We start from the raw sequence: 14,672 nt of genomic DNA, 5'->3' as shown, positions 1-14,672 counted from the left end.
AAAAAAAGCAAAAAAGATTCACCAAGCAGCAATTTACCAGCTTAAATCCACACTGTGTGGATACAAACTATTTTATTGATATTTTTTACATTTTTAACTGGTTCCCACATCGCCCAATGGACAATTTCTCTACCACTTTATAAACGCACTGGTAAGATAAATGTCATGATCAGATGACTTAACACTCTGCAAATTTTATTTTTTCGAGAAGTATGGTCGACTTAATCGAGTTACCCGGTAAGTCACTAGATGCATTTTGAACATAATACGTAATAGATATCGAACCCTGTGACTTCGTTCATCGAGATTTCTTAGTGTCTCTACACCGGAAACTACCGGACCCTCCACCCGCATACCCCACAAAATATTAACATCTTCTAACGTCACCCTTGCTTTACCAAATGGTAGGTAAAACGTGTGGGTTTTAGAATGCCATCTTTCCACCAGGGCCGTGATTAACGTCACCGTTGCTTCACCAAATGGTATCAAAGTGTTAACAATATACTTAATAAAACTACATAATTAACACACCAATATATATACAAAATACCCGATCATCAGGTGTTCAAAGCCTCTTATTAATGGTCTATTTATTATTATTACTACTATTATTAATTATTATTAGTATTAGTATTATTTTATTTTATTATTTTTTTTAAAGATCTACTTCCTCAAAAGAAAAAGAATCATGATTTTCGACCAAATTTGGTATGAGTTATGTACAATGATTCCGTCTTTAATGACGGCAAACTCACCAATCACCAATGCCTTTGACTCAGAAGTCAAAATGGGTGCTTCATCCTCTTCACTCTCACTTTCCCTTACTTTACCCAATCACCACCATTCATCCACTCTCTTTCACCCCAAACCCACATCAAATTTCATCACCAATCACAAATCTTTACCACTGAATTCACCCCCCAAATCCAGTATTCACGCAATCAAACACAACCCCATGTCAAATCCTCACACAATCGACTCAGAACTGCTTCAAAAATTGGTTCTTGATGCTCTTGTTTGGACCTCTCTTCATGGGCTTGTTGTGGGAGACAGAAATCTGGAGGTGGGTTTTTTGTTTCTTGATTTTGGGTGGTTTAAAGTTTTGATTTTGATTGGTTTTTGCAGAGGTCTGGATCGGTTCCTGGAGTGGGAATGGTTCATGCTCCAATTGCTTTGTTGCCTAATTCGTTTCCAGAAGCTCAGTGGAACCAAGCTTGCGAATTGGCTCCGATTTTTAATGAGTTGGTTGATCGAGTTAGCTTGGATGGCAAGTTTCTACAGGACACTCTTTCAAGGTAGTTCGACTCGATTGATATATGATTGTTTCAGTATAAGTTCTTGATTAATATATATGTTCAAATATGTATTTGGAAAACGTATGAAAGTGGAGATTTTTATGTAATTTGCTTGGTGCATATGTTTAGTGTATGCTTTATTTTGCTTTAATGTTTGATTTTAGTATAAGTTCTTGATTAATATATATGTATAAGTTCAAATATGTATTTGGAAAACGTATGAAAGTGGAGATTTTTATGTAATTTCCTCTTTCAAGCTTTTTTTTTCTTGTGTTATGATGAAAAGAACATGTTGTTTAAGCTGTCTTTTTTAAACTTGAAATTACAGAACGAAGAAAGTGGACGCCTTTACCTCGAGACTGTTAGATATACATTCCCGGATGCTACAGATAGGCAAGAAAGAGGTATCTTGATAGAGTAATTAATCCTATATGTGTCATAATCTCATTAAGCTGTTATTTCTTTCATGCTATTATTAATAAGTGTTCTTGTTAATAAAAAAACATGTCTTTTTCTACATGTACATGGACTATTAGACATTAAAGTAGGTATATTATGTTTTTATATAACAGTTAATTCAAACATTTGTAATATAATATGGTATCTTGTTGAGTTTACTAAACTTTTTTAAAACTTTCTTAGGATATTCGCTTGGGATTACATCGCTCGGATTATATGCTTGATGAGAAAACAAATTTACTTCTTCAAATAGAACTGAACACGATTTCATGTTCATTTTCTGGATTAAGCTGTCTTGTCAGTGACCTTCATAGGTGACATACATACATATTTCATATTTTTTTTATATTATATGTTGCTGTTATGGGATTGCTTCAAATTGTTCAGTTTTTTAAATTAGTTTATATATTTCATCTTGTAGGAGCTTACTTTCTCATTACAAGAAACCCCTCGGGCTTGATTCACAAAAGGTTCCAATAAACACGTCAGCAAGTAAGTTTGCTGATGTGTTGGCGAAGGCATGGACCGAGTATAACGATCTAAGGTTTGAATTGTTTTTTTCATGCCGATATTATTTATTTTGAATATAATTTGCTGTTAAAACGACTTAATGATTATGTAATGTAGTGCGGTAGTTTTGGTTGTGGTTCAACCTGGAGAAAGAAACATGTATGACCAGCATTGGCTTACTGCAACCCTAAAGGAAAGATATCCTTTTTTGCACAACTGATATACTAGATAACAAGGGTGGTTTGGTCTTTTCATAAAAAGTTAACAGAAACTTTTTATGGAGTTAGCAGGCTGGAATTAATTGAGCCGAAACCGAAACCACAATGACTAAAATAGTCAAATTAGAACTATTTGACTAGAGTGGTTATTTTGATCAAACAACAGGGACTAAGACCTTAGTTTAATCTAAAATCTAAATATATTATTTTAATTTAATCAACTTGCTAAACGCATATCCAAACACAAATATTAAATATTAATATGTAGGATTAAGCTTTTGATTGTTGGTAATGTAATCCTTAACTCATCAACACACATAATGTTACAAGTATCCGGAAGACACTGGCTGAAATCAATGCACAAGGAAAGATTCTTTCAGATGGAACTCTTCAAGTGTACGAGTTATTATTATTATTATTATTGCGGTGCACACATATAATGTATATATGTGTGAACCCTCGGGTGGGCAAAAGTGAAATTGCACTAATTTTGACGTTATTTTGCTTAGTTCGTGAAAATAATGTTAAAAGTGGCGGAAGGTTAATCAGGCATCATGTGGTGGCGTTGATAGCCGAAAGACAAGGGTACATGCACCAATCGGTCGGTGTCCCGATGGTTAGGTGTCATGTGTCTTATGTCCAAGGCTTGATGCAAAACTACTATCGAGCCGAGGGTCTCACCGGAAGCAGTCTCTCTATCCCTATGGGGTAGAGGTAAGGTTGTCTACATCTTACCCTTCTCAGACCCTACCATAGCTTTGCTATTGGTGGGATATATTGAGTACGATGATGATGATGATTATTATTATTGTAATAAAATATCTAACTGGATGACAGCTGAATGTTGAAATATTTCAGGGATAGTGAAAGCATTGCAGTCATATATTTTAGAGCTGGATACGCACCCATCGATTATCCTTCTGAATCAGTCAGTAGAAATCTTGAAAAAAAAAATTTTTAATTTTTTTAGCATGCTTTAATATTTTAAATTTACAAGACAATACAAATGTTCATGTGTGTTGTAGGAGTGGAAAGCTAGGATATTGATGGAGGAGTCATCAGCTATTAAATGCCCTTCAATATCTTATCATCTGACTGGCACCAAGAAGGTTCAACAAGAGCTCGCAAAACCGAATGTGCTTGAGAGGTAATGATAAAAGATTTATCACTCGAACAAGTATAAGAATATCTAAACGAAGCCAAAAAGGGGTGTGCATGGGTCTGGTTTTGGCTCAAACCGAACATTCGGTTTTTGAGTTTTCGAAAGCCGTTTGGTTTTGGTTTGTCAGTTTTACCATTTGTGCTTAAAAATTTTGGGCCGAAGAAAAGTTGGCCCAAAATAATGAATTTGGGCCTGAATCTTTTTTTAGTTAATGATTAATTGATTATTATACATTTGAGCTAAAAAAAACTAAAAAAATTGGGTTATACTATTTATTAAATTCTTATAAATTACTTGTGATTTGAAAGAAAATAAATGAAAATCCATAAATTCGGTTTCTTTTTTTCTTTTTGGTTTAATTACATGCAAAATCGTAACCGAATTGAAAGTTCAGTTTTTACGTAAACATAAAATCAAATCGTTAGTTTTTGTTTTGGTTTGGTTATTTTGGTTTTTTCGGCTGCGAATCGGTTATTTCGGGTTTTATGCACACTAGCAGAGGTCTCGGGTTCAAATCTTGTATTCACTGTTGCCCGCCTTAAGTCACTTGGCTAAGTTGTGTTTTACCTGTTACCACTGGTTAGGTATTGTTGGGTCCCGTGAGTTCTCACGGTTACCAGAAAAAGTGAATGGGTATTTTGGAAATTGGTTATTTATTGGTTCTTATTGTGGGAGCAGGTTCTTGAAAACAAAGAACACATTGCCAAACTTAGGGAATGCTTTGCTGGATTATGGAGTTTGGATGATGAAGATGCTGTCAAGAATGCTATTCAGCAGCCAGAGGCACATGTCATGAAACCACAACGAGAAGGCGGAGGTCAAAAAAATAATAATATTTATTTTCAAACCTGAAACAATTTTCGTGTATGTTTATATATATTATATTGTTTCAACTCAGGTAACAATATTTACGGAGAAGATGTTAAGGAAACACTTTTAAGGTTGCAGAAAGAAGGGTCTGAAGAAGAAGCGGCTTATATTCTAATGCAAAGAATATTCCCGGCTGTTTTCCCGACAGTTCTTGTTCGTGACGGTATTTGTTATAAAGAACACGCAGTATCTGAGCTCGGGATATTCAGTGCTTATTTAAGGTATATTATACCTTCTGCAACATATTTGATTTGCTATTTATTTGGTGTGATGTAATCTGAGCATATAAATTGATGTGCAGAAACAAGGAGACGGTAATTAGCAACGAGCAATGTGGTTATTTGATGCGCACCAAAGTTTCTTCATCAAATGAAGGCGGGGTTGCTGCTGGTTTTGCAGTTTTAGATAGTTTATATTTAACTTGATTTGTGATCAATGATCATTTTCCCAATAAGTTTCTGGCTCAATTGAGAGCTTATTGGTTACTGTTCCAGGTTTTTTTTATCACTGCTGCATGACTGTCTGTCAGATACCGAAAGTTGCAGCATGTGCAATGAACTTGTATTTTATTATTGCGGAAACATTTGTAATAATAAAGTAGTAATAATTTATGGATATACAGGCTTCGAATTATTGAATATTGAAACAAGCTGTATTAACTGTCTTTCAATAAAATAAGAACAAAGAGTAGATATATGAATCTAATGGCTCAGTTTCTCAGCAATTTCCACTTGTTCTTTCAAAGTGGGGTAAAGGGTCTCGACAAGATTTAGTAGGAACCGATCAGAACCATGTTTTGCCATCAAAGAAACCGACACGGGTAGACCGTTGTATTTCCCTAGTGGAATCGACACCTGTGGATCAAAGCCAAGGTTAAAATATTCCAATACAAATAGTGAAATAAGTAAAGGTGACAAAATGGACAGATCAGGTAGCAAGTCAAAACATGTGACTTTAGGGGGTGTTTGGGAATTCCTTATTAATAAGTCATAAGTTATAAATTACAAAGTTGTAACTTATGACTTATATACTCACAAAACCTAACTTTCCCAAGCACCTTATAAGTTATAACCTATGAGTTATAAGCTAAAAGGAGGGTAACATAAGGAATCCCAAACACCCCCTTAATCTGGGCCAGGTCAGGTCAACCTGAAATACCTTTTGCCCAAAAATTGTAGTTTTTTTAGGAATAATTTGGTTGAAAGTTTTATATTGGAAGACCTTCAACCAATTTGTCACAACTAGAAGGATGTTGAGGAGGTTCTGACCTGGCAAAATCCAGACACTCCAGCTATTGATAACAAGCTGAATGCTCGTGCACGAAACGTTTCCAATGAAGTCGTCTCCGTTTGCAACTTAGGTGGAGGTCCAGGAACAGTGGGGATCACAATTACACCATTTTCCTAAACACATAACAGGAAATTTTCATTGTTTAATGTAGGCGCGCATGTTTTGATGTGTGTATTCGGTACTATGTTCTAAGTTCTAACTTCTAACCAACTTTAGTTAATTGGAAAGTTATATGTTGGAAAATCAAATAATAAAGTAACAAACTTGAATCGTGACATGAGTTAGTTACCCCTAGAAGAGCCCAAGGGCTTCCCGTAGTTGAGTCTTAACAGACTCACACGCATCAACATGTTCTCCGGATGTGTTGATTGCATCAAGTATCCTTTCTGCTAAACCGGGACCCAAGTTAGGTTTCACTGTCCTCACCCACTCACCATGGTTCTTCTTGAATTCAAACCTATATGTTTTGGTAAATCGACATAATAGTTAATTAGAAACTAAAATAGAAAAGAAATAGACGCGAAGTGCACACCTTTGTAGCAACCGCATGGCAGCAGAGAGAGCCGTCAAAGATTTTATACTAAATTCTTCACTTTTAGTATCATTCTCCATGAATTGCTTCAAACTAGGAACTTTGCTTTCAACATAGTCTCCAAGATTAATAGGCTGTAAAATTTGACCTGCATTAAACGTTACATGTTAGCTTTCCAAATAAATGGTCCTAAAATGTAAAAGAATATATACAACTTGAAACTTATTACTTCCAAATAACTTCTCTATTGATGCAGTAATGATGTTGGCTACTCGAGTGGTTGGGATACTAGAAAGCTTAAAACAATCTTCCGCAATTAAAACTTGACTAGGTTGCTCTAGTTTTTGATCAGGCAACTCTAATAATATCTGCCCAACATGATTAAGAGTCACGGGATCCCTAGAAAACCACCCTGCATATATATTATGCACAATTTTAATTTTAAGGCTATTAACAGTCTTCAAATTGTCACTACTTACCAACAGTATCAAAACTTTGTGCCATGGGAATAACTCCTTCGGTTGAAACAACTCCGTGTGACGGACGGAGCCCGAAAATTCCACAATATGATGCAGGAACTCTTACACTTCCTCCGGTATCGGTTCCTGTACATAGAGATATCTTAAAACTGCTGATTGACTCAGAGCTTCTAGAAACATCTAGATGGTTCATCAAATGCAACTCACCTAAGGAGAAGTCAACAAGCTCAGCACCAACTGCAACAGCAGACCCACTTGATGATCCTCCAGGGACCCGGTCCGCTGCACAGGGGTTAACTGGCGTCCCATAGTGTATATTTTCTCCATTTATGCTGTGCATAAAGCATTATATCAGTGTAAAACCACTGTTTTAGTTTTTTCATATTATGTAAATGGAATCTATATACAAACCCCAAAAGTGTACATCTGTTTGCCTGTCACATCAGACGGGTTGTATGACCTTTTATGTCGGATCATACGAGCCGTATTGTGTCATACAGACCATGTGACAAGGTGTATAGAAGGTCATATGGCGTGTATGGTTTTGTTAGTGGTTACATCACAAATCATACAAGTCATATGACCTTTTTTTACCCTATCATATGACTTGTTTGACCACTTTCACCTTACCATACGACCTGTATGTAGGCCTGTAAATGAACCGATTTGTGTTTGTTCATTTAACTTTAACCGAACAAACAATCTAGCACGAGCAATTATATGGATAGGATTTGTTATGTTCGTTTGTTAAGGAATTATGCGTGTTCGTTAATAGTATAAATAAATGGTTCACGAACAAATGTAATTAAGCATAGATGAATTAGCATAACTTGAGTTACTTGACTAAAACCATAAAAAGTAAATGTGAACAGCAATTTGTTGGGCCTAAAAAGTTAATGGGCCCAATAAGTTTGAATGAATATATTAGCCAACATAAATTAATGAACTTAAATAGATGTAAACTAACGAACATAAATGAACAGACATAAACGAATTTAAATGAACAAACATAAATGTACGAACAAGACATATGTTGGTGTTTGTTCATTTAACCAAATGAACAAAAACTAATGTCCATGTTCATTTGATTACCAAATAAACAAGCTTTCTACCGAACAGTTCACTGAACGTTCGCTTTGTTCACTGAATGTTCGCTTTGTTTACAGGCCTACCATATGACCATGCAGGCCATATGACACAATGTCTAGATAGCACATAAGTGGTGTTTGTATAGTGGTGGCCTATGCATAGGGGTGCAAACGAGCCGAGCCACTTGTGAGCTACTCGAGCTCAGATCGATAATTAGCTTGAATGAGCCGAGCTTTCTCGAGCTAGAGCCTTAAATAAAGCTCGATTAGTTATTGAGCCTGAGCTCAAGCCTTGCATGATCGAGGCTAGCGTATTCAACGGGAGATGGAAGGATGAATTTGTCCATGAAAGCTCCATAATCAGTGTTCCCTATCATCGTCATACTCTACTCTGGTGAATGAAATTGAAGCTCAAGAGGATAATATAATAATAGATAAACCTTCCGCATATACTCGTAATATTTTTACAGTTTTTTTTTTATCTTACCGATGACAAAATTACGTCATCAATCTCCAATAATATTTATATCACATCGTCAAAAGTCAAACTAAGGTCAACGTTTTTGTTTGAACAGGTAGGTTTAAAGGTAACTCTTTCAAAAACATAAGCGCTCTGTCCAGGTTTCAAAGACTTCGCAACAAGGTGTACAAAATAATCCATCACAAACCAGCTGGTTACTTTACAGCGGAGCCTCACATCATTTTACAAATGACCTAAACGCTTTTGACTCTTCATACATCGTGTAATAATGGCGTTGAAGAACTCTTAATCGGTGATGGTTAGTCACTTACCAAGTTACCATAATTCATATTGGGTCTCTCATTAAGGGCGAAGCTTTATGAGGACAGGAGTGATCTGGTCATTGCCGTTTTTTCAATTAATAGGTAAATTTCGTGATTTTTGTCCGAATATTTTTATAGGTATTGAGCATGGTCGCTTTCCAGGTATTTCTCCAAAATGTTACGGGTCACCACTGAATTTTTTTTTATATAATATCCCAGCGTTTGATTTTTTTTATATATATAAAACCTCGTATTTTTATAAACAAATACTAGTCGAATACTAAAAGCTTTGTTTTTATAAAACTTATTGAAGGGGGCTATTAATTTGTAATAATGATGATACACTTGTTTAAACAACAACAAAAAAAAAACGGGATCGTCATTGGATTAGGGTTTGGAAACCATCTACCTTTCATTCGTTTCAGAACTTAAATTCTTTGCCTTACCAAGTCATTGGAGACCACCAGCCACCATTAAGCACACACTGTCGTTCGCCGTTGTCGGCCACCATCCTGGAGACCACTAGCCACCACACATAGGACAACGCCTTCAACCTTGGAGACACCACACACGCCGCAACATCGAGTAACCGCACCCTTCCTCTCGCATTATCATTAATATTTTAGGTCTTTGTTGGTTAAAAATTATATAGTTTTTTTTATAATTTTTTTATTATAAGAACAATCATTTGTATGAATGAAGAAAAATTAAATATTTAGATATCATATTGTCTGACCCGACCCAAACCGGATCGGCGACCTGAACAAAATCACCACCCGACCCTAACTGAAAATTTTTAGGCCCGTGACTTCGATCATCGCTGTGACGAAGCTCAAGCTTCGCCACTGTCTCTCATTATCCATCCACAAACCACACTACTAACGTTTAAAACATGTTCTTTATGTATACACCATTTCTCGAAATACTATTTCCATCTCCTGTTTATGTCACTATAATAAATTTTCAAATCAAATTTTTTTTCTTTTGTCATCAATGATCAAAGTTCCAACTCTCCCTTTTAAAGGGACGTTAAGCAACGGGATCTATGAAATCCACTCATTATATTCTCTCACAACTTTCTCATTGCAAAGGTCCAAGTCTAAGCATTGGCACCATTGTTTGCGCCACCCAAACAATAAAGCTATGCAATTTTTTATCTTCCTCTATTTCTTGTGTTTCAATTTAAAATAATAATTGTAACGTTTGTCATATACACAAAATGTAACTTTTTTCATGCATACAAGAGTCATAAGTTATCATTTTATAATCAACTCTATCTTTTAAAACTCCTATTGACTTGATATTATCCAATGTATGGTCCATCAGTTAACTCTTTTGATGGATTCAAATATGGCATCATAAATACATGGTTGTACCCATTCAAATATAAATTTAACTCTAATACTGATTTTATCCTTTGTTAAAATCTAGTTGAAAATTATTTTCAGACCACCATTGAACAACTATTTTCTAATAATAGAGGAGAATATATAAAATCAGCATCTCATCTTCAATCTCGAGGCGTGCCACCCCTTACCTCCCTGCCTCATTGTCAACTCTTTCTCCGTTTTTGTCTAAAACAAAGGTCCTTCACATTTACGAAATGCCCCTTTCATGATCCTTTTGACTTGATATTATAACCCATGTATTTTAGTTAATGTGTTAACTACATTTATAGTTTATACAACCAAAATCACTAGCAATTTCATTTTTGTATTTGACTTAATCATTTTCATCAAGGTTAAATCTTAAAGGTAGGTTTACCTGAAAGGCATTCCCTAAGGTGTTGTTTGTTTTTTCAGAGGTAAAATGTCTGCAGTCTGCGGACCACATCTGCAGTCATCTGCAGCAGAAGAGGTGGACCAAACTTCTGCAGTCTACAAGAAAAAGACTGTTTTTTAACGTCTGCAGACTGATAAAATAAACCAGAAATTTTTAAATAAGCCAAGGGTCATAACAATTTAAAGTTAATGGGCTATATTTATACTTCTAACTAATGGCGGAACCTGAACTTTTTCGTTTGAATGGTCATAATAACTTTTTACATTTGTTTTCATTTATCAATCATTTCTTTTCCGAAATATTAACCATTAGCCAAAATATTTTTATCTAACTCTTGCATGTTCAAATAATTCAACTTCTTGGCCTTTTTATAATTGGTGTTTAATTGTTAGTTGAAGGTTCATGCTTAATTTAGATTTTATACCAGACCTTTTCAAATAAATATCTGGGCATAATAAGAATATTCATTAGTTATATATTTACAAACTTTAAACAAACAAAATAATGTAATAAAATAATCAGTAAAGAAATCTGGTTAATTTAATTGTAAATCAAGTAAAATTTAAAAACATTGTAAGATAAAATAAAAACTAAACAATTAACTATGACTAAAAACATTTTAAGAAAATATGAAAGATTATAATAATTAACAATCAATTAAATTGAGTGGATGTGGTTTTGTGTAGCCTATAGTTACTGGATTCATTTACCTCCACACATTATCTTTTACTATTACTTAAGTTATTTACAATTTTCATCAAACATGGATGACAAGATACAGGTTTTCTGAGGGCTTTGCCGGCCGCCGTCTGCTTCTAACAGAAAAAACTGGTGGGCAACAGCCCCTCCTCACCCCTTTATGTTCCGCCACAGGGTGCGGGGCTGCCGGAGGTGGAGGACGCCGGAGGTGGCGGCGCACCAGAGGAGGAGGTCGCCGGAGGTGGCGACGTGCCGAAGGTGGAGGGGTGGGATGGATGAAAGGAGACTAGGGTTTTGAGAGAGGTGGAACTAAGACCTGATGAAAAATAATGACATGAGATGTAAAAGACTTAGAGAAGCCGGTTGGTCCATGTCTTCAAGGATAGGAAGGCGCGAAGATGTTTTTTAATGAAATGTCTTCAGAAAAAAGCCTAAAGGTTTGCGCGACGCAGACATAAGAGGCCAAGAAGATCTTCTGGCAAAAAACAAACACCCCAGTGAAATTATTCTTTTAAGTTTTATTTGATTTTTAAATAATAATTATTTAAACAATTTTGTTTAACTAACTTTATAAACTTTTCCCATATTTATAAAACTACCTTTCTTCACTTTATAAAATTATCATCAATGAATTGGACTTATAATTACATCATCTTCAACCTTTGATGTTGATTCTTCATTTAACACCTGGTTGTTTAAATCATACTTAGATAATTAATTAAGGATATAAGGACATGTGTGTGGCATGTAGCATCATTCATAAACTAGAAATATTTCTAGTCACATTAATTTAATTGGTCATTTTCAAAACCATTAATTTTGATTAACTTTAAATCATTGTTGGGATATAATGATATATATAAAAAGAAACTTTCAAAGTTTCACATATTAACTTTAGTTTAACATCTTTAGTTTTTGGTCTCTCAACTTTAATAATGAAATTTTTCGTTTTTTAACTTACATTTTTTTGTTAGCTCCTCAACTTTGATAATGAAACTTTTGTTCTTTCCCTTTGGCATAATACTTAAGCCTTAAAATTTTTTGCCACCAAACTTTTGCTACAAAACTTTTATTCTTTTAACTTTGACTGCTAAACTTTTATTGTAACTAATCAAACCGATATTGGCCTACTTCCCACCGCTACGTGCGACAGCTTTTAAACATGTAACGTGTTTAATGCGGCCCGTCACAACACAAAGAAAAAAACACTTATTATTATTATTATTACACCAAAAGACAAACATACTACTACTATCATTATTTTATTAGTATATTATTCTTATGTTCTCATTATTATTATTATTTAATATTATTTCATTTATTATTTAATTTAATTTTTCTTTTCTTTAGTATATTTATATTGCGCTTGTGAACTTTAAAAAAATAAAATAAAAAGAAATCTAATACATAGTTTCTTTTCTTTTGTCAATTGAAAAAGAGTTGTATTATTATTATTATTCTATATGACAATTTAAAAGTTTTGTGCCGCAAAGTCCAATGTGTCATTTTGCTGGCACCGTATTGGTGGTGTTTTGTTTTTGTTTCTTTTTATAGTTTTGGCCCGTAATGAACGTGATGAAAACCAACCGAATGTCAATTTTGTTCTTGTTTTATTATTTCGTTTTAGTTACGTACCATGACCGAAGTCGACCGAATTCGCGTAGACTCACCGCGTTTTTTAGTTCCAGTACCGTAACGAAAACGACCGAATGCTGATTTTGTTTTTTAGTTCCGGTACCGTAACAAACATGTTGAAAACCAACCGAATTCGCGTAGACGCACCGCCTCAACGCCCAAGATCGATAACAATCAGGTTTCACCAATGATCGAGTTTTACCAACCTATGCATGCCATTGGTCCACCCCATTTTTATAATTTTTTTGTTTTATTTTTTTGTCTTAATTCCGGTACAATAGCGCACGTAACCGAAACCGACCGAATTTGCATCGACTTACCGCATCAACACTTGGGACCAACAACATTTGTGTTTTATCATCGTCCGAGCTTTACCAGCTAGCCCGGCGCAACTCGCCGGGAAAAACACTAGTTATATATAATAATTACAAACTTTGGTGCCGTTAAGTGCCGATTGGGCCACTTGACGACACCGTATTTGTTATTGAATTTTGTTTTAATTTTGGTACCTGTTGTGCTTGAAGCAGTCTAATAATTATTAACTAAATTACGCTAATCTAGACACTAAGTAATACTCTATACTCTCTAAAACTCAACTAAACTACTAACCGGCAAGTGAACCAATCGACTCTAGTAAAGCTAAGTAAATTCGGATATCGAACCCACGAGACTCTTTAAACTACGTTAACTAGCTAATTAGACTCAACTAAGACTGACACAACTATTTGTTTGTTTAAAGGGGAGTTTTATTTAAAATACTAATTTAAGCCTAATTAAAGAAAACAAGTGAAATAAACGAAAACACAAGTTTAAGTAAATAAGATGATGATGAGAAAACTACCTAGGCTAGAATCTCCTAAATTTTAGTTATGAATTAGCCGGAAAAATATTAAGTTATGGACAGGGATTGTAAAATAGACACTTGAGAGAAAACCCAAGCAGGACCCCTGGCCCTTCTCAAGAGACACTAATGAGTTTCTAGTAAGTTTTAACGCATACCAGTATTAAAAATCAAGTATCCTTACGGTCACCTAATTAATTATGACTTAGTTCCTTTATATGAAATCCTACCTTACAGCGCGGAAATCAAAGGCATTTTAATATATTTAATTGATTCAATAGACAATAATAAATAATTAAACCTAGACGGACTCCTTACAAAGAACTAAATATAGCAAGATCAAATAATAAAGATCTATCAATAACCTGGCACTTTACAGATTTAGGTTAGCAGTACACCTATGTTTATTTAATTAATAATTATTATTCCTATGATCTTATTGCAAATCAATCATAAAATAACCAAGAACACAAAGTAATTGATCTAATAGCAACCTATCATAATGACAAACAATAATCAAGGCAACTATGGAATAATAACAATCAATCAAACAATCCTAAGCAGCCATATGCATCAATTTAATATAATTAAACCTTTTACTAAATCATAAAACCATAACGATAAATAAATCCCAAATCAAAACACAACGTCAAAGGTTCATCATAAGCCTAGGCAGTCTATAATGTTTAGCCTATCATTATAAAATCAAACAAAACAAACTTAAAGGAAATCATGGTGAAAAATAATGCAAACGGAAGAAAAATAGGTGATAAAACTCGTAGTCTTCGTTCTTGATCGATTGGCACTTCACCGGCTGATTCCTTGCCTTAAACTAGCCAAATATTGCAATCTTAAGCTCCAGGAAACTCCAAATTCGGCTCTGGTTCGCAGGGTATGCTCAGGATTAAGTTTAGGGGTTTTTATATAGGTTTCCTGGGCCCAAAACTGTTAAAAAACGAAGAAGATTCGAGAAACTGGGTGCCCAAAGCGCCGCACGGCGAGATTTTGCCTCCCGGTCGCGCGGCGCCG

The 14,672-nt window shown here is 34.8% G+C and overlaps 1 protein-coding gene and 1 pseudogene across 2 annotated transcripts; one reads left to right on the top strand and one right to left on the bottom strand.

Moving 5' to 3' along the window:
* Positions 1–787: 787 nt before the first annotated feature.
* On the top strand, positions 788–5,101 carry LOC143592858 (glutathione synthetase, chloroplastic-like). Its single transcript, XM_077072666.1, has 12 exons — positions 788–1,063; positions 1,126–1,295; positions 1,624–1,699; positions 1,938–2,068; positions 2,176–2,298; positions 2,382–2,462; positions 2,798–2,878; positions 3,341–3,410; positions 3,508–3,631; positions 4,324–4,461; positions 4,543–4,735; positions 4,816–5,101. Exons 1-12 carry the CDS (start codon positions 788–790, stop codon positions 4,937–4,939), a joined length of 1,587 nt encoding a protein of 528 aa, XP_076928781.1. The 3' UTR covers positions 4,940–5,101.
* Positions 5,102–5,170: 69 nt separating this feature from the next.
* On the bottom strand, positions 5,171–7,166 carry LOC143592857 (amidase 1-like; annotated as a pseudogene). Its single transcript, XR_013145997.1, has 7 exons — positions 7,023–7,166; positions 6,816–6,941; positions 6,566–6,748; positions 6,337–6,484; positions 6,094–6,261; positions 5,783–5,917; positions 5,171–5,368 (listed from the first exon to the last, which is right to left on the bottom strand). The product of XR_013145997.1 is annotated as an amidase 1-like (transcript).
* Between the last annotated feature and the right edge of the window lie 7,506 nt (positions 7,167–14,672).

Source organism: Bidens hawaiensis, unplaced genomic scaffold (assembly GCF_021521415.1).
Source record: "Bidens hawaiensis isolate Kalapana, Puna unplaced genomic scaffold, B.hawaiensis_p1.1 tig00041304_1, whole genome shotgun sequence".
NCBI lineage: Eukaryota > Viridiplantae > Streptophyta > Magnoliopsida > Asterales > Asteraceae > Bidens > Bidens hawaiensis.
The sequence above is the reverse complement of the archived record's forward strand: the minus strand, read 5'-3'. Positions and strand labels throughout refer to the sequence as shown.

What these genes read in the sequence shown, in the direction of transcription:
- LOC143592858 (XM_077072666.1), top strand. Translation starts at nt 788, where the DNA reads ATGGGTGCTTCATCCTCTTCACTCTCACTTTCCCTTACTTTACCCAAT. An exon ending in CTACAGGACACTCTTTCAAG is followed by an intron (nt 1,296 to 1,623) that starts GTAGTTCGACTC and finishes TTGAAATTACAG; the next exon opens with AACGAAGAAAGTGGACGCCT. An exon ending in ACCGAATGTGCTTGAGAGGT is followed by an intron (nt 3,632 to 4,323) that starts AATGATAAAAGA and finishes TGTGGGAGCAGG; the next exon opens with TTCTTGAAAACAAAGAACAC.